The 18,169-nt window shown below is 44.0% G+C and overlaps 1 protein-coding gene across 1 annotated transcript; it reads right to left on the reverse strand.

Moving 5' to 3' along the window:
- Positions 1-1,466: 1,466 nt before the first annotated feature.
- Positions 1,467-16,921, reverse strand: SELENOO (selenoprotein O). Its single transcript, XM_074168666.1, has 9 exons — positions 16,365-16,921; positions 14,766-14,969; positions 13,612-13,792; positions 9,938-10,068; positions 9,260-9,540; positions 8,755-8,905; positions 6,441-6,626; positions 5,269-5,425; positions 1,467-4,553 (listed from the first exon to the last, which is right to left on the reverse strand). The coding sequence occupies exons 1-9, from the start codon at positions 16,919-16,921 to the stop codon at positions 4,359-4,361; spliced, it is 2,043 nt and encodes a 680-aa protein (XP_074024767.1). The 3' UTR covers positions 1,467-4,358.
- Between the last annotated feature and the right edge of the window lie 1,248 nt (positions 16,922-18,169).

An 18,169-nucleotide genomic window follows, 5' to 3' on the forward strand; every position in this document is an offset into this window, starting at 1 on the left:
ATCTCCAGGACAGCAGGGCTCCATCACCGTAACGGTTACTTGGGAAGACAAACACCTAACTCCAAATGTCGCCCCCCTTTCTCCTCCTTCCCCCAGCTCTATACACTGAGCATGACATTGCATGGTATGGAATATCCCTTTGGTCAGTTGGGCTCAGCTCTCCCAGCTGCATCCCCTCCCAACTTCTTGTGCCCCCCAGCCTACTCGCTGGCAGGGCAGTGTGAGGAGCAGAAAAGGCCTTCAGCAAAACCACCCATGTGCTACCAACACCATTCTCATCCCAAATCCCAAAACACAGCTCTAACCCAGCTGCCAGCAAGAAAGGTAACCCCATTCCAGCTGAAACCATGCCAGGTAAGAACCCCCCCGCACTGGAACTGCACTAAGCCATCAGCCCCACAACATTCACACAAGAACATGGGTCGGCCAGGATGTCTGGAAGTCATGTAGTCCAATCCCACAGGTCCAACCGGACAAGGCCCCGAGCAGCCTGCTCTAGTGGCATTTTGAAGATCACCAAGGATTGAAATGCTACCACCTCTGGGCAACTTTTTTCAAAGTTTGGCTGCTGTTATGGTGTAAAAAAGTATTATCCTTGTATCTACTCAATTTCCTATGTTGCAACTCTGTCCGTTGCCTCTCATCCTGTTACTGTGCTCCCTTGAGAAGAGTCTGCTCCTGCCTTCCCTATGCTCTCCCGGTAGCTGCAAGGCATTTCCCCGTCGCCTCAGGCTGAAGAAACCCAGTTCTCTCTGCCTCTCCTGTGACGCCACAGGTCTGTGCTGCTTTGCCCAGAACCAGCTTTTGGCTATGCCACCACCAAGGCTCACAAGAAGAACACACCACTGCCCTTCTGGCTGCCAGTGCAAGTATTTCTCTCCTTCAAACCCACATTTCTCCTTTCTCTGCTCCCTCCTCACCTCCCACCATCAACACCACCAAGCAAAAGGCATAAACCTTGCTCAAAGCAGCCGTAAACAACTCAAGTAATCTGTTAAAATAGTTGATGAGATGTTAATGAAGAAATGGTTTTCATTTGCAGCCAAGTGCGGGACTACATAAACCCCTTGGCTCCCCTGGTAACTCACTGTGGAGAGTGATCCTCACCAAAGAATGGCTTTCCGAGCCTCTGGGCCCCGCATCACTGGACTTAAAGAGGTGTCAGCATACGGGTCTTATGGCCAAGTAACTAAGAGGGAGGTTTCTCTCTGAAAAAAGTGAGGGTCCTTACCTTGCTCCAAGCATGCTGCCGGAATCCCTGGAAAGGCATCTGGGATAATTCACAGACCACACCTGGAATAATTCAGTCCTCAGAAAACACTGCAAAAATACCAAGTGAGGTTTCTGTGATACGACCTGGCCATCTGATGTTAACACAGAGCAAATACTTGTACAGAAAGGAAGTCTGCTGAACAGTATGGTTAACAGCAAAACTCTTTCAGGAAATAGGCATGAACAAGATTATTAAAATTGCGGGTTTTATTTTTTTAATAAAAGAATCAAAGAAAGCCGTAGCACTTGTTTGGAAAAAAAAAACACCCAACAAAAAAAACCCAACACAAAACATTCCAAAGTGAGAGCTGACAACAAAACATTCGGCAATTGTTGATTTTCAAGCTCATGAAGCAGAGTTATGGTGAAATCTTAAGAAGTCATCCTCGGAGTCCCACCACCACATGAGACCATCCAGAGACATGTCTCCAAGAGCTTCTCATTTCAGTTTTGTAATCTGGGCACCACTTGCTTTTATGCAAGGGCAGCTCAGGCCATGGGTCAGCCACAGACTCAGTCTGATCAAGTGTTTCCACAGAAAGCTGTTGATGCGAAGTCGCCAGTTCATTTGAGCACAAGTCCGTGGCTTTTATACAAGCAGAATATTTGACCAATAAGAATATTTTCAGGTTTACCTATTGCAAATACAAGCTGTAAAAATCAAGCAGCAATTTATTATTCAAGTATTTAGACTCCCAAATGTTATAAGCTGTATTCCCTTCTCTCTGAAGAACTGAGCTAAGAGATAAAAGTTCTTACCTGGACAAAATTGGTCGAATTGTCCTCAACAACCTCCTGCTTCCACACTGCTCCAGGAAGAACAAAGGAAGAAACTTGCTATCAGAGCTGAAACTATTATCTGCCTTTTGAAAGAGGGTGATTCCCCTTGGCTTCTGATCATCACATTTCTTCAAACACAAAGCATCGCTATTACTGCATGCACTGGGAAACCGAGCAGCTGGATGTCAGCACAGCTCCACCACATGAATTCCCTCTTAGTATTTCTACCAGTCGGTGAACATACCGTGTCTATTACAAATACAACTTCAGAGTGCCACCCCAAGGGTCTGCATTCACCATTTCAAGCTTTCTAGACCTCTTGCACTTGATCTATATGTAAGCAAAGAATGTATTCAGCAGGAAATGACACCGCATTTTCATTCCTCACTGTTACATTCAGTTTCCCTTTTTAAGGATAAAATTGCTAGCAAATTATTTCAAAGTATCTCTCTCTCCATGATTCTGGCACTAGAGGTGCAAAATAATTTGTGTCTTTATAAGCAAAATAATTTGGTAGTTAATTCAAGTTCTCCTATGTCCAAACACATGGCTATAATATCATTCTTGCTTCTCCATAATAGAGATCTACTCAAACCCCCAAAATTAATATCAGAATTCTGTAAAAAGGACTCAATCCCTTAAGTATGGTGTAAAATCATTAATTTTTAGACCACTCTGTTAAGACAAAAGCTTGGGCAGAGCTCCTCCAAAACAGTGTCCCCCTCTGCCTCCCAAAAGGAAAGATATAAATTGAGAAACAGAATCAGCCCAGAGTTCATCTTGTTGGATCGGTTTCTCCAAGTCGAAAGCAAGACAGAATGAATGTTTACATTCCAAGCATCCCCTATTTACTGTGGCAGCAAGGAGAACAGACTGATTATTAGTGATGATGGATAAGCAGTAGCCCAACTGTTCTCCCTGGTTTTTGATAGCTCGTATTTTGAGGAAGACTTAAAAGAGCACAATTCAACCTGAGCTAATGCCAAGCTCGCAGAGGTCTGGAGGAAGAATTTACTAGAGTACACTCAAACTCACAGTGTAAGACGGTGGTCTCTTTGGAAAAGAGAAGCCTTTGCATTAAACCAAACTTTTCCCAAGATTTCAGGCTTCTGAACCAGTAATACAGTCCTTTAGAAAGAAGTTCAGAAAGCGAAGTAATAGCTAACTACAGAACAACTTTTTTGTGCTGACGTGGCAATAAAGGCAACCAACTTTCCCCTGAAACCTCAAGTGAACCACTATCAATAAGCAACTTGCAAGCAAGTCAGCTCCCATCCTCCTCCCTTAGCCTCTATGATCTTTTACACAAGCTCAAATAGCACGTTCCCGAACGGCAGCTTTCAGCGTAAAGATTTTCAAAGACCATGGAAGCAACGTAAGTGGTACAAGACCAGAGCAGGAAGGGAAGGCTCCCACTGACCAGTGTGAGCGAACAGAAACCCCACTCACACACTTCTGCAAGGAGGCTCTGTTAAGAGCACACAAACAGACAGTGAACCTGGATCTGAGCACTGGGGTAGTTTAAGGTTCACACTAATTTGGCAAACTGACCTTGCCCAAGTCAATTGGCTTACAAGCTGCACCCATGATTTTAGTAAATATTTACACGTGTTGTATGCAAACATACACAACCTGAAGAAGCCTTACCACCGTGATTTTCAAGTGCAAATACATAAAGTATCCCTTAATTCTGCTCTTATTGTATTAAAAACAAAAACACCACCACATTCAATTCTTCCCCCCAAACCCTGGCCTGCACAAATTCTCTAAAAATAGATAAGTATCAATCTGGAGGTTCACAGGAAATGAACTACTTAATTAAATGAAACAGCTTAAAACAAGCAACACTGAATCTATTCCTCCATTAAAGAGGACCAGAAGTCCCTGCATAGAGAAAGCAGTAAGTAAATGTTAGAAGTACTATTAGTTAAGACATCAGACAAAAACAGATCAGTTTCCTGACTTGCTATTTTTGTCTTCACATAACAACAACTCCATTTGGATGTTCAAAATTCAGCCTGCCTCAACATAAAATATTGCTCTCTACTTGCAGTGCGATATGAATAAAGACTTTCAGTCTCAAAACATTCAAATTACTGATGAGTACAGACTGTTGATTGTCATTGGTTTGTTTCAATGATCCACGATTGCTTCAAATTAAGCACAGCTGAAGAATGCTGCAGATGCATCCAAATGCAGGGTTGTTTCAATAACTTAATAGCACTTTGCTGTTTGCCTTGCTCAATTCTTCACTGCTGAAGGAGGATCAGAGTCTTCGGTTCACAGCAAAAAATAAAACAAGGCGGTTATGAAGATCATGTAACACAGAGCTCGGAAGCCCACAGCGGAGGTTTACTGCAGTACGGTAGTCTGCTTCTGGTCTCTTGAGCACAAGCTGCTGCTGTAGCAGTTGCTCCCTCCTCTTCTGCATCTTCCTTTACCTCCCTGAAGCCTTCTGCTTCTTGGAATGGATTCTCTAAGAGTTTTAGTACATTTCTTACCTAGAAAGAAAACATAGCGTGGTTATGAGAATTTAGAAAATAAAGGCAATATGATGTAGAGAAGAACCTCACACCAAATAATGATTGAGTGTATTGTATTTCATTCACAAACTCCAAACAAACCAAATATGAAATGGATTAACAATATGCATATCAAATAAGCTGAAAACTGTAAAATCATAACTGGCTGAGTTTGTATCTGTATGGAACTCAAGCTCAAATAACTTAAAATGCAAGTCTCAAATACAAGTTCTTATGTAATTTCTCAAAATAAATTAATTTCCCATATTCTGCATGTAACAATTCATGCGCTGAACACCACAGCTGAAAGGCACACATTTTAAAAGAGAACACTTAGCACAGCAAGGAACAAGTATAAATTAATCCCCAACTGCCTCCCAAGGTAAACACCATCATGAAGACAGTAACAGCAAGGGTGAGCGTCTTGTCCTGAGATTAGCCTACAAGAGCTGCTGAAGTTCAGCTTCAGATTTTCAACTTCTTTTTTCGTTCTACAGTCACTAAAACCACAGCTCCCTCAAAAAAAAAAAAAAAAAACCACAACAAAAAAACCCCAGACCTTCCAGACAGTAAATTCCCAACCCCCAACTGCCTGAGATGGCAGAATGAATCTCTCCCAGCATAGTGTCAGTTATCAACAGCACCCCTACACACCCACACAAACCCAGAGAAACGTTGCATAGTAATAGCATACCTCTGAGAAATCCCCGTTTTCAGCTGCTTCTATGGCATTCTGGGCAATATAATTTCTCAAGATATATTTTGGATTGTTTGAATTCATGATCTTCACACGATGAGTACTCCAGGCGTCAGCATTACTAATGCTTTCTATTTCTTTTTGCAAACGGACTCTGAAATTAAGCAAGTGAAAGCAACTGGCTTGGTTCAAGAATCACATGAAGAAGTTGACCCGTTTCCTTGAGAACCTTAGTTTACAGTTCTGAATAAATATTACATCGTCTACAATCCTCTCCATTTATAAAATCCAGCACAACAGCAGATTAGTATATTCACTGAAAAGTCAGATTAAGACACCGTCACCCCCACACACCCACTGGTGCACGGTCTGTTCTGCATCGCTCCGCAATTATCGCCACATTCAGAACTTGGCTTAAGTGTTTCTACGCTTGTTTATGCATTGAAGCTTTTGATGTTCCGATAAAAGTAAAGGGATACAATACTGCTGAGGCAGTTTGATCTACCCATTAGCAGAAATACTTGCTAAAATTCTCAGCCCCACTGGAGAACAAGACCACAGGCAACCAGGAGGAAAGGAGTCCTGATCTAATCCATGCAGCAGAAACTACTAATGCTCTACTAAGGGGTTTCCTTTATAAAAAAAAAAAAAATTATCTCCTGCTAACACTAAATTTTTAGGCTTTAAAGTTACGCCTATTAGAATAGTCTGGACATTTTTTTCCTGGCCATGATTATTTAGAGTTACTCTTTGATTAACTTGCTTTCTTTGTTAATACAAAGATTTTTCTTTCAGAAAAGAAATTTAAAAGGATGAAACACTGAGAGGTCAGTCAGTTGTAATTACTGAGCATTTAAAGGCTCACAAATCACATTAGTCTCTGCTAGAATCAAGATCACCACCCTTGAAGTACTTTTAATACCAGATTTCATGCTACGTGATTTCTATACCCTTACCCCTCCCCAAAATCTAGTAAACAAAATACATAGATGCCCTTGAAATTGCCCAGCAACAGAGATGCTGATTTTGGAGTAGTTAATATTCTGATTTGCATGCCCCACACGTCCTGCCCAACCTATATACGTCAAGACAGGGTGTCTTTTGTGAGACAGACACAATCACATAAAATGCAGAACAAACACACAGCTTTGAACGCTGAGAAACCTCACCTGTATTTCTCCAGCCATTCTTTCCAGTGTCTTTTATTTCTGCTGAGTAAATCAGCTGCTGTTAGCTGCTGCAGTTTAGAGAATTGTTCAATGCGTTCTAATTCTTTATTTATGTTAGCTTTTGTTCCAAATAATGCAAATAGCTGAGGATTAGACTGAGCCAACATTAGCATCATTGACAGTTGTCTGGGAACAAGAGAAACAAACACATTAGACATTAAAGTTGAGCTGCTTGTCAAGAACCACTTCTTTGCAACCATAAAGTGGATAAGAAAACATTCACAATAACCTATGATTTCACTAGAGAGGTTAAATAACAGTACTTTATAATTAATAGAACAAATTTGTAATAAATTATACTGATTTTACTGTTCCTTCCCCCTTCTTCACTGTGTTCGATTCACATTCCCATGGTACATGAAGTGCAGACAGCAGATTCTCAGAATTACCAGTGGGTGTAGATCTGCAATTCTCATCAAAACACCCTTGGAACTTTGAATGGAATTTGGAATAAGGAATTTGATCTTATTTAGGTACCAAGATAATAATGAATCCACAGGGTTGGGTTATTTTTATTTCTTTTCCTAACATTAATAGTGCAATAGCATGCAGAGTAAGGATCTAACACCTACTAATCTTATCACTACTATGAAAAACTCAAATCAAATGGGGAAAGATACCTCATTTAAGTCAGATGAGTCAACGGTGGGGTTTTTTTTAAATTTAGCCAGTCTAAATCACATAATGAGAACCGCTTTGTAGTAGTAAATTCCTAACAGTATCCAGGCTACTTGCTGCAAGTTTGACTAGAATTGTATCTTTTTACATTTGACTGCGTTAGTGGGTGCTGTACAACAGCTTCACCTCATTTTTGATACCGTGCTAGCCAACTTTTATTTTTCCTGGATTAATAACTGCACTACAGCAAAAGATAAAATAAAAAACCAAAAACCCTAAGTTGGAGCACATCAAAACACACTAAGTATTTTTATTCCCTTCTATGAATGCATTTCTAAACAAAGGGGAAAAGAAACATTATTGCCTGGCCTCGAAAAAGACAAATTATATCAGATTATATTTTCCTACTTTTAATAAGCAGAGATAAACTAGATGCTTTGATTTTTGAGTTTATATAAAGTACTATCCAAATCTGATTTACATACCTGACATGCCCAGCTCTACGATACCCAAGTGCTGTGGTAAAAATCAGTTGTCACTCACTTTAACACACTACTATGCCCCTCCAAAGCTTGACATCCATATAATGATGATTTATAGCTACCTTTCACCTCCTCTAAGCCTGAATGTAATATTAAAAAAACCAAACATTGTCTCATTTGTCACACGAGCTATCTTCATATTCCGTATCTGTTTACAGTTTCAAAGTAGCTGAAACCTGGAACACAATTAAATAAGCAGCATCCACCACCTTGATTTATTTCCCTTTCATTCTAGCGTATCATCACTAAAACTTAAATAACCAGTAATCTCTCAAAAATGATGAATGACTACAGCCAACCACGCTGGCATAACACCACACTTGCATGAACAAGTTTTACACCAGTCCATCTTCTCAACTCCCTGCTTTCTACAAATTAACTGTGATATGAACATATCAAAAACACTGAAGAATTTGGTAGGGTTTGCTACCTTCATGGAATACTTATTAAACAGGGTAGGAGACCCTACCCAAAACACCCCTACTTTGATTTTTTTTTTTCCCCATCTGGGAAGATGATAGAAAAAAAAAAAATTGACAAATTCATAGGTCACATTAATTTCCTGTTTTCCACTGCTCCCAAAAGTGAAAAACTGCTGCAATCACTGTTATAAGCAGCAGTTGAACAAAACTTACTATTTTCCACACTCAGAGCAGCTGGGCTGCAGAACATAACCCATCAAATGGGACATGGATGGCACCACAATTCTTGGAGCCTGAAGTGTGCATTTAGGTTATACTTAGCCCAGAACATGATGACTATTTGCTGGCAGAACACAGTTAATCCACTTCTGTAAAATATTTCTGTATCACTTCACTATCTGGCACTCTCATTGCTTTAGTCAGCAAAGACAGTGGAGAAAAAAGGACCAAACAAAAGCTCAGACATCTTTAGCCCAAGAGCCAACTGCTGCAAGTCACTGCTGAGCACTCACCAGTCACAAACACACAAGAATTTGCACTGCTTTCACTGTTAAGTAGGCACATCGTGACATTTCCAAATTTAGTCAAATATTACCCAGCATGCAAAGTTCATTATGGTTATGATGAAATTAAAAAACGGGCCAAAAGTGTTTAAGTAAAGAAGAGTATTACCTTGGATCCATCTGCGGTTTGAAAGCAACTTTCAGTTCCTCCACAGAAGCACACTGACTTGAAAGCTTTTCTAAGAAATCTTCCAATTGTGAAGGATCAGAGTCTACTGAGAATGAACTCAGCAAGTAGAAAATATTTGTGAAGTCTCCACCTGAAAAAGGAAACTCTGAGTAATGCAACTAATAAATCAGCAGAAAAACAGGTCCCACATTTTCTTCCTAACCTTCCTAGGCCTGCAGCAGCACAGGTGGCCTCTCTGAATAGGCAGAAGAACTGCTCCCTCAGGGAAGGTGCAAATGAGAGACAGGGGAGCCCTATATAAGGCAACAACTGCCCCACAGTTCACAAGAAGGTAATTAATGTTCAGTCTTTTGTTCTTCTCTCAGATGACAACGTACTTGTACGAGGCTGCCTTCTTGTAAGGTCAAGACAAAAACCACATTTTAGTTTGACTATAAAATACTGATGGGCTATTAAATAATAACCCTCTGTGTTCCTCACCAACCTGTGAGATGCATGGTTTCAAGGAGTTCAGACACCATCTTACTATCTTCTTCTAATTCCAGTTGGATCAGGCCTAGTTTCTTCCTCATCTTCTGTAAATAATGTTTCTCAAATTCTGCATCATATTCTTCTTCCAGGATGAGCTCACTTATTTCCAAGGGCAGCTCCGGAACTAGAGCTTCAGCAAGCTTCCCCAGGTTCCACTTGCAGATCTCCGGCTGCTTGTTGTAAGCATAGCGCCCTGTATTATCAGAACCATTGCAAATGTGCTCAGGGTCATATCTACAAATGAAGAAATGGTTAGCATTCTTCTAGTTATCTGCCCAACAATACTGTGAGAAGTATTAATCTAGTCTCCTCTAGGAAAGTAAAAGATTTGAAAGGGAGTACTCCTCCTTGATTCTTTTTCCAAAGTCACCTCATTAGATATTTTCCTGCCCTCTCAAACACCGGGAGACCCCACAGGCTACAAGAACAGTCCAACAGTTAGAGATGTTGTGAATACAGTTAAAAAGAAGTTGAAGAATTACAGAACAACTAGAACTAAGTTAATCTACTTTGCCATAAAGAGGGTTCATAGATCTGCTCTAGAGTTAAAACATTAAAGCAACTGTGAACATCAGGATAGTTCCACACAGCAAACGCTTACGCACATCTCAAATAATTATGCCACACTGACCTGTCCATAAATCCGAAAGGGCCGTAGTCAATGGTTAGTCCAACTATGCTCATATTATCTGTATTCAGCACACCATGGCAAAACCCAACACACTGCCACTCAGCAACCAGTCTCGCTGTCCGTTTTGTTATCTAGAAGAGAATTATTTTTTTTCCATTTTTCAACAAAGCCTATTTCCAACATGTTCACAAATTTCCAAGCATTTCCTAGCCTGAACCAATCTTTCTACGGCTCCAGTGGAAGCAGATTCTGGCACTGTGTCACACACGCACGTATCTTAAGGACAGCTCGCCTCTCCCCTCCTATTAGTAACTGCCCTGTTTCTCACTCTCCCATTTCTGTTCATTTCCTCTTCTTTCCTTCTGTGCTTGACTTGCAAGTCAACCGGACAACTTCAAAACATACTGGAGACAGAACGCTGAAATAAGGAAACTGACACCAGACTTGCCTACTATTCTGGACATTATACAAATATATTCTTTTGCTTACTACTAATTCTAAAGACCCTTAAACTACAGGCAGGAGGAAACATAAGCAAAGTCTAAGAAGTAGAATTAACTATATGCAACGAAGCCCAATGTGAAGTTAGTCTTTTGGTTTACCTGGTATGTAGGAGTGATTTACAGGAAGGTAAGTGGTTCACACAAAAAAAAATATACCCTGCCAAGATGTTTTAACACTGATAAGCGCTTCCCTCAATTTGCTGAGAGTGGAAAAAAGCTACAAGGTTAAGTAAAATACTCCAAGAATGACAATTTAATTTAAATGCAATTCTTCACTGACTCCATGTTTCACCAGAGTTTTTCAGTTACTTAACTGAGAGTTATCATTGTAGAATCCATGACTGTAATCACTGCATGTGCCTCATTCCTCAAATAAATAGTGTAATATTTTAAAATAGTTCTAGTTAGTTAATTAAATTAGCCCACCTGTCAACTGCAATGAGATATGCCCTATGAAATCTAAAATTCAGGAAGTTAACCTGGCTTTTAAATAAACCTGGGTATTTCTAAATATTTTACCAAATTGTTGTAAATAAAAATTTTACGTACTCATCAGCTAAAACTTTAAAATCAAACTACTTTCATAGCTAAAATCACTCATCTTCCCAAATAACTATCAACGTACAGAAATTTAAAGCAAATATTCTCTCTAGCTACAAAGCAAGTGCACTTTATTAATGTTTAAAAACTGAGCTAGTTAGCAGAGAGGAAGTAACTCCAAGTAGCTACACATGTCCAAAACTGATTACTGGCCATAAACCAGTAAGGGAGACACACCCTGCACGATGGGTCTGTGCCAGGAAGATGGTAAAACTTTAAAAATAAAAAAAAAATAAGAAATTCAGACCAGCAGGGATGGGATGAAAGCACACCAGGGGTGAGGCAATTTGTGGCTGCTGGATGTCTCTGTATGAATGCATCACACACTGCCAGTGTCCTGGTAAAAAATAAATCCCACTAATGAGAACACCTGAAAGCAATTAAAGTGTGGGCACCACTCAAAGACAGGTATATTGATTAGCAAGGGACAGCTTTGCACTCACTTTGACCTTTATTCTTTTTGATCACATTTTCCTCCTGCTAGCCATGCTGAAAAACAAGTATGGTGTATATATAAATAAGGGCACTGTCTCAAGGACATGCTCATTAAAATTTAAAAAACATCTACAATTATTTGAGGAGTCCAGATAATGCTGTTGGCTTTCTAGACAGTGCTGTTAGATGCAATCACTTGTACTTTTTACCTCAATTTCTTCCACAGTGCAAAAAGAAAGACAAAACACATTAAGAGTTGAGCTGACAGCACTTCCCTGCTATTGAGAAAGATGGACATGTTTGGAAAATTAGGTAAGGGACCGGGGTGCTTTTCAGATGGAGACAGGTATGGAAAATTTCCACCAAGTAGGAGAGAAAACACGAAGAGACAATGCTGGCATGGGCATAGGGACAGGCAGAGGCTAGAGGAGCACAGCAAACAAAAGAATGGAGATGGGGGCAATAAGGAAAGGATGCCAGGATGGGGGGAGGAAACCAGTAGTAGCTGGGCCGGGAAAAGCAACCAACCACAAAAAGAGACAGGGCTAGGCACACACACACAGGTGTCCGCAAAGATCCCTGAGTCCCATGACTCTTCTGCCATCAGAAAGTAAATATGCCATCAACTGCAGAGCTGGGCATGCAGGGAGCCGGGGACAAGACACAGTCCTCATCATCAGCTCCATTCATTCAACGCCTATTGAATTCAAAGGCCTGTCCAGTGAAGTTAAAAGTCTTCAGCAGCCAGTGGTGGACCACGCGCACCACACCTTGCATTTGAAGAACTCATGCAAATATGCTCAAATTGTGCTAAAGCGAAAAAAAAAAAAACCGCCCACTAAAAAGCAAAAAAACCCACAAAACCCAAAAACCCTACAAAACAACTTCAAAACCCACAAAATTTAGAGAATGTCAGATTTCAAGCCTGCTTTTTGACCCCTTATCAATCTATTATGAACACGCATCTCGTTGCGGCCATTCCCTCAGGCCCTACCAGATCATTTCAGATTTTGAAGCACCAAAACTGCTTTTATGTAGTCTAATTAAATGTATTAGACTGTGGTATTTTTTATTTATTCTGTTTACTGGCTAGTTACAACATTCTTATTTGGGTTTTAACATTATTTGAACTTCAGGTGATCTAAACGCGATCCTTTATGACAGTTCTCCAGGAATTTCCAACTGGATCCCTTCTGCAAGGGCAGAATTACTACATACTAATCACTAAAACAGGAAAAGAGGTATCTTATTCCCCGACCCCAAATTCTTTCTTTACTCCCTGAGACAAAGGAATATAGTAATAGAAATTCAATGTCAGGAACAGCAATACAACATCAACAGTGCAGCAAAAGGTATCTGGAGGAGATAATTTAATTGCATTTTACTTCAAAGAGAAATGTAGCAATTCTACATTTACTAGTGTTATAGTTCTGATTGTTTATTATGGATCTGCAGTAATTGTTAAAGTCTAAATGTATACAGTAGTTGAAAAAGGGTTCAAAATAGGTCTCTGAGAAATCACCCAGCCTCTCCTCGGGCCACTGCAGAATGACCTGATACTACACTGCATCTAAGACGCACTTATCTCACCTGATCTTACCATTCCCAAAGCTGAAGGTTTTGCAACTTTCTCAGGCAAGCCCTTGCAGTGCCTGACTGCCTTTAAACATTTCAATTCTAAAGCCTGAAGTTAAAGTCATTTGCAGTCAACATTCCTGTTGGTAATTTGAAAAATGAGAGACAGGAAGTGACTCCATGTTCTCAGTATTTTACGAGACGATGCCTTGCAAGTGATGTCTCAGTACCATCAACTCATCTTCTGACACTCGGGGCCAGAATCCCTCCTCACAGTCTAAGCCACTCTCAGCAAACAAAGACAAGTCTTGAGAAGCTCTCCCAGAGCAGAGAAAACATGATTTACTATTAAAAAGGTTAAAATGCTTTCACTGGTTTGATCAATATCAACACTGCTTTCATCAATAAGCAGTTCTATTAAGAGTGTCTTCTCCAAAGAAAATAATAGTTCAAGCAATCGGACGATACAAGGTATTAACCGACTCCAGTCATCTGTGCTTGACGGTGAAGCTGCTTAAGATGATGGCTATGGATTTATGAAGAGAATCTGTTATTTCTTACCTCTTTGAAGAAAGCAGCATTCCTCTGAACACTGTTGTCTGAATAAGCCGCCTGGATTTCTGGATAGAAAGTGCCAATCACATAATCAAGCATCTGTATTCGAATATCATTGCGGTTAACACTGGGACCCTTGCGTCCCGTGTATTCATCAGGAGGTTTAAAAATTTCAAAAGAACCAAATCTGTTTTAAAATAATAAAAAACATATTTTAGTATCATCTGATACTATTAACTTCATTTGACATTACATACAGTAAAAACATTTACTGTTTTTGCAATACCACCACGTCATGTCTCGAGTTTAATACCAGTCCTTCAACTGACTTAGGGGAAAGACCCGCCAGATTCCTACACCTACACCATAGGAAGTTCCTACACTGGCAAGGCTCGGTGACTCAATGCAAGGAAACACATATACCCATGGGTAAATAAACCAACAGATCAAGACCCAAGCCAGTACCTATCATCAGCTCATTAAAGTTTCTTACAACCACTTCTACAGAAAAATTCTTAGCCTGAGTAAATACACAGGAACAGGGCTCACTTAAAATACTATACTGTACAGCAAGCATGTAAAATATATTTCCCCACATATATATACATGCACACAGGCACACACACACATATATATACACACATGCATATACATGCCCATATTCCTTATGCCTCACCTTCCTCTAATACTCTGTTACCTTACAAGAAGCAGTACAACTTCCTGAAACTCCTAATGTTTTGTGTCAGAGCAGAAATCTCAGGCAGGGAAAGTACACCCGAACTTTGCCAGCACTACATTAGAACAGCTTTGGAATTAAGGGTAGAACTATAAGCTGCCACTACTAACTACCAAAAAAAAAGCATGCATTCTGTGCAGGCATAAACATGAAAAAATCTCTTCTGAGGTCTGCACAACTTAGTTCTTTCTCCCAGGCTAGCATCCTTAGCGTTTAGCATCCCAGTGCAAAGACACCAGCTCATCCCATCCGCTGGGCAAGAAGAGCAGCCTCCTGCAGCCCAGCAAAAGAACTCCAAGCCTCCAGAACAAGAAACAGGCAAATGCTGCTGTTATGGAAAGACACTTAAAATGATATTTTAAAAGACTGTGGTGTGCTTGATTTTAAAAGAATGGAAAAAAAACCCAACAAAATACGCATCTACCTTATAAACGTAGAAGCTATTCTCAGGACAACTGTACACCTTTCACTTTTTGGATTCCCGTCATAAAATATGTCACGGATGACTTTTGAGTCAGATGTCACACACGTTCCAGCCCTCGTTGTTGGAATTCCCAGGTGAAACATAGCCTCGCTGCACAGGAACTCCCGTATGCTTGACCGCAGGACCTTCCGACCGTCAGCTTGTCTGCAACAAGACAACACAGACAGCTTTCAGGCTGTAAAGGCAGGAACTCGGGTCTCCCCCTTAGCAGTGCAGAAACAAAAGCCTAGAAGTGACATGCTCTGTCCCCAGTCACACAACAAGAGCAGTGGCAGATCCAAGAACAAAAGTCGGACCTTCAAACTTCTGTTAAAGCTCAACTAGACGGACACAACACACTTGTGATGAAGACCACACGTAATGGAAGAAAATAAACCTTCCAGTTACAAATATCCCTTCTAATCATTAACCTTGTTTTTATTGACACGAGTCTTTCAAAAAAGTAAAAAACTGTGGACAAGTACAGCTATTTTATTATAAGTCACTGTCTTCCTCTTACTAAAATAGCTGCTGTTAACGCCTCTTGAAAAATATTATTTTGGATCTTTCTGGGTAAGTAATCTGGAAATAGGGTGTTAAATACCAGCACGCATGGCAGTTGCATTAAAAAAAACCAAAATCAACTGAACAGACAGCAAATAGCAAACTAGCTTATTTAATCGATACCAAGTAAATGGAACAGGTGCGGGTAGTTCACAGCCCACACTCCCAGGACTCCAGAAGCCATGGGCAAGCAGGAGAGCTGCCCAGGGCAGACCCACAACATGACCACTGTATCTGGGACTTTTGCTGTGATTTCCTTAACCTTCACAGACCTGAAAGTGGCCTTCAGAGCACCACATGTAGGAAACGATAGTGTTATAGACCCTGTGCGCTGCTGGAACTGAAAATATAGGACATGCAAGTGGGAAAAATAACCTGAAAGATTTAAAGCAGTGCAAGCTAAACCGACTAACGAAGATAGCCATCCCTCGCAGGGATTTGGTCAGTATGCCATTTTTGGGGGCTCTTCCACCTTTCCTTCCCACAGCCAGAAAGGATGGAGGACAAGGCACCACTGGCAGCAGGACTGGCAGCACAAGCCAACCAAACACCCGCATTTTAAATACCATTTGCGAGGGCCATAGGGACAGCAATATGGCAGCAAGCAGTCAGGTGCCTATTGCACACTGCTCTCCCCACTTCCACTGCCGTCCGTGTCCTCCTAAGGGGGGGGGGGGGAAACCTCAGAGGAGGGGACTGAAGTAATGTACCACCTGAAGGAGATGCAATTACAGTCTCATTTTTCCAGAAGAAAATTTTGCCACCTTCTGGTTTGGCATTTAAGCGTTGCACTTGCTGCCGCGAGGAGGTTTAAGAGACGACCTCTGCCACGGGGAAGGACCCTCAGCACATAATCGGCTGGAAAAGCACCTCACTAACGCAATTAGCGAGCAGGGAAGCCCGTGCCCAGTCTCTCCCCCCCCAGGACGCAGCCCCATCGGATGGCTGTCGCCGCCGGCGGCCCTCCCCGCCGCCCCGCTCCCCCCGGGGCCTTACCGGGAGAAGGGGGTGAGGCCGGCGCCCTTGAGCTGTATCTCCCAGCGCTCGCCCCCCGGGCCCAGCACCTCGCCCAGGTACATGGCGGCGCCGTCGCCCAGCTGCCCGGCGAAGCTGCCGAACTGGTGGCCGCAGTAGCAGTGCGCCGCCGGCTCCGAGCCCGCCAGCAGCCGGTTCCCGCTGAAGTACAACGCCGCCTCGGCCTCCGCCGCCTCCCGCTCGGCCGCCGGTTCCTCCAGCCCCAGCAGGGCCAGCGCCGGCAGCGACATGGCCACCAGCCGCGGGTTCTGCAGCGGGCTGGGCCGCACCCGGGAGAAGCAGGCGCCGGGCACGGCCCGCGGCCCGCCGTCCTCCGAGGAGTCCACCGGCAGCGAACGCAGCGCCAGGTTGTCGAAGCGCAGCGCGCCCAGCCACCCCCCGCCGCCCTCGGGGCCGCCGGGCCGCGCCGGGAGAGCGGCGGGCTGCTGCATGGCAGCACCCAGGGAGCGGGGGCGGCCCGGGGCCGCTGCCGGTAGCAGCAGAGGGAAGCGGCAGCCGCTACGCAGCGCCGCGGCCATCCGCCTGCCTGCGGGGCGGGGGCGCCGGAGAGCACCGCCCGCCGCGGGGCGGGGTCGCAGAGGGGCTGCGGGGGGTGGCGAAGCCCGGCACCGGGAGCCGGGGGGGTATAAAAGCCGCCCCCGTGGGGCGACGGCCCTAGCCCGCCCAGAGGCTGGAGGCGTCGTGAGGGGCAGCCGGTCGGAGCCGTCAGCAGGTCGCGGGGGGGGGCCGCTTTGCCGGTGGTCCGGTGTTGTGTCCGTTAGCGGACGTTACCGGGCGAGCGCGTCTGTTAGCCTCTTCGCCTCAGCTACGCCTCTGAGGAGGGTAGAGCCCCCCGGGCGGCGGCAGGCGTAGGTTCGCCCAAGGTGGCTGGCCTTAAGATGTCCTGGCTAACGAGGGGAGGGAAGTCGAAGGAGAAGGAGGAGGCGGAAAGCTCCCCGAGCCAGGAGGAGAGGGGTGTGCTGGTGCAGGCCATGCTGGAGCACGGCGGGGACCCGTGGGACTGTAAGGTGGTCGGGCAGGAGCCCTCCCTGAAGGCGGCGGAGAGGCACTGGCTGAACTACGTGTCGTCCTGCCATCCCAAGGGGGAGAAGAAGTGCTCGGCCCTGCAGTGGCTCTTGTTCGACCTGGCCCGGGCCTTGCAGGCAGCGGTGGAGGAGAAGGAGCAGTGCATCCAGAACCTGCAGAACAGTCTGCAGGTGGCTCGCAACGAGATCCTGGCCCTGCGGTGCGACAGCTCGCAGCTGAGCGAGCAGGCCGAGCAGCTGGGCAAGCTGAGGGAAGAGCTGAGGGCCGAGGTGGCCGAGAACACCCGCCTGAGGAGGAAGGTGCAGTGCTTGGGCACCCTGCTCTCACTGGGGAAGGGCTTGGACCAGAGGAAGGTGGCGGCTCTCAGTAAGGCGGACTGGGACCCGGAGGAGTGGGACGGGGAGGGCTGGAGTTTGGAGGAGTCGTTGGTGGCAGGGGTGGGTGCCGCGGGGGCTAGGAAAGCAAAGCCGACGGAGGGAGAGAGAGGTCAGGGAGCGGGGGATGCGCCCAGGAAAGAAAAGGTTTGGAGGAAACAGAACGAGGGATGGCCCGTGTGGGTAAACCGAATTTGGACCTTGGAGCAGTGCGCTCCCTTCACGCACGAGGCGGCGAAGCGGGTGGTGACGGCCATCGGGCTGCCGTGGCCCAAAGTAGGGGCAATTATCAGGGCCCTGCCCACCGATGAGACCTTGGGGGGGGAGATCTTGAGGCTGGTGATTAGGAATTTGGGAGAGTATGAG

The sequence above is a fragment of the Numenius arquata genome, chromosome 2 (genome assembly GCF_964106895.1).
Source record: "Numenius arquata chromosome 2, bNumArq3.hap1.1, whole genome shotgun sequence".
NCBI classification, from domain to species: Eukaryota; Metazoa; Chordata; class Aves; order Charadriiformes; family Scolopacidae; genus Numenius; species Numenius arquata.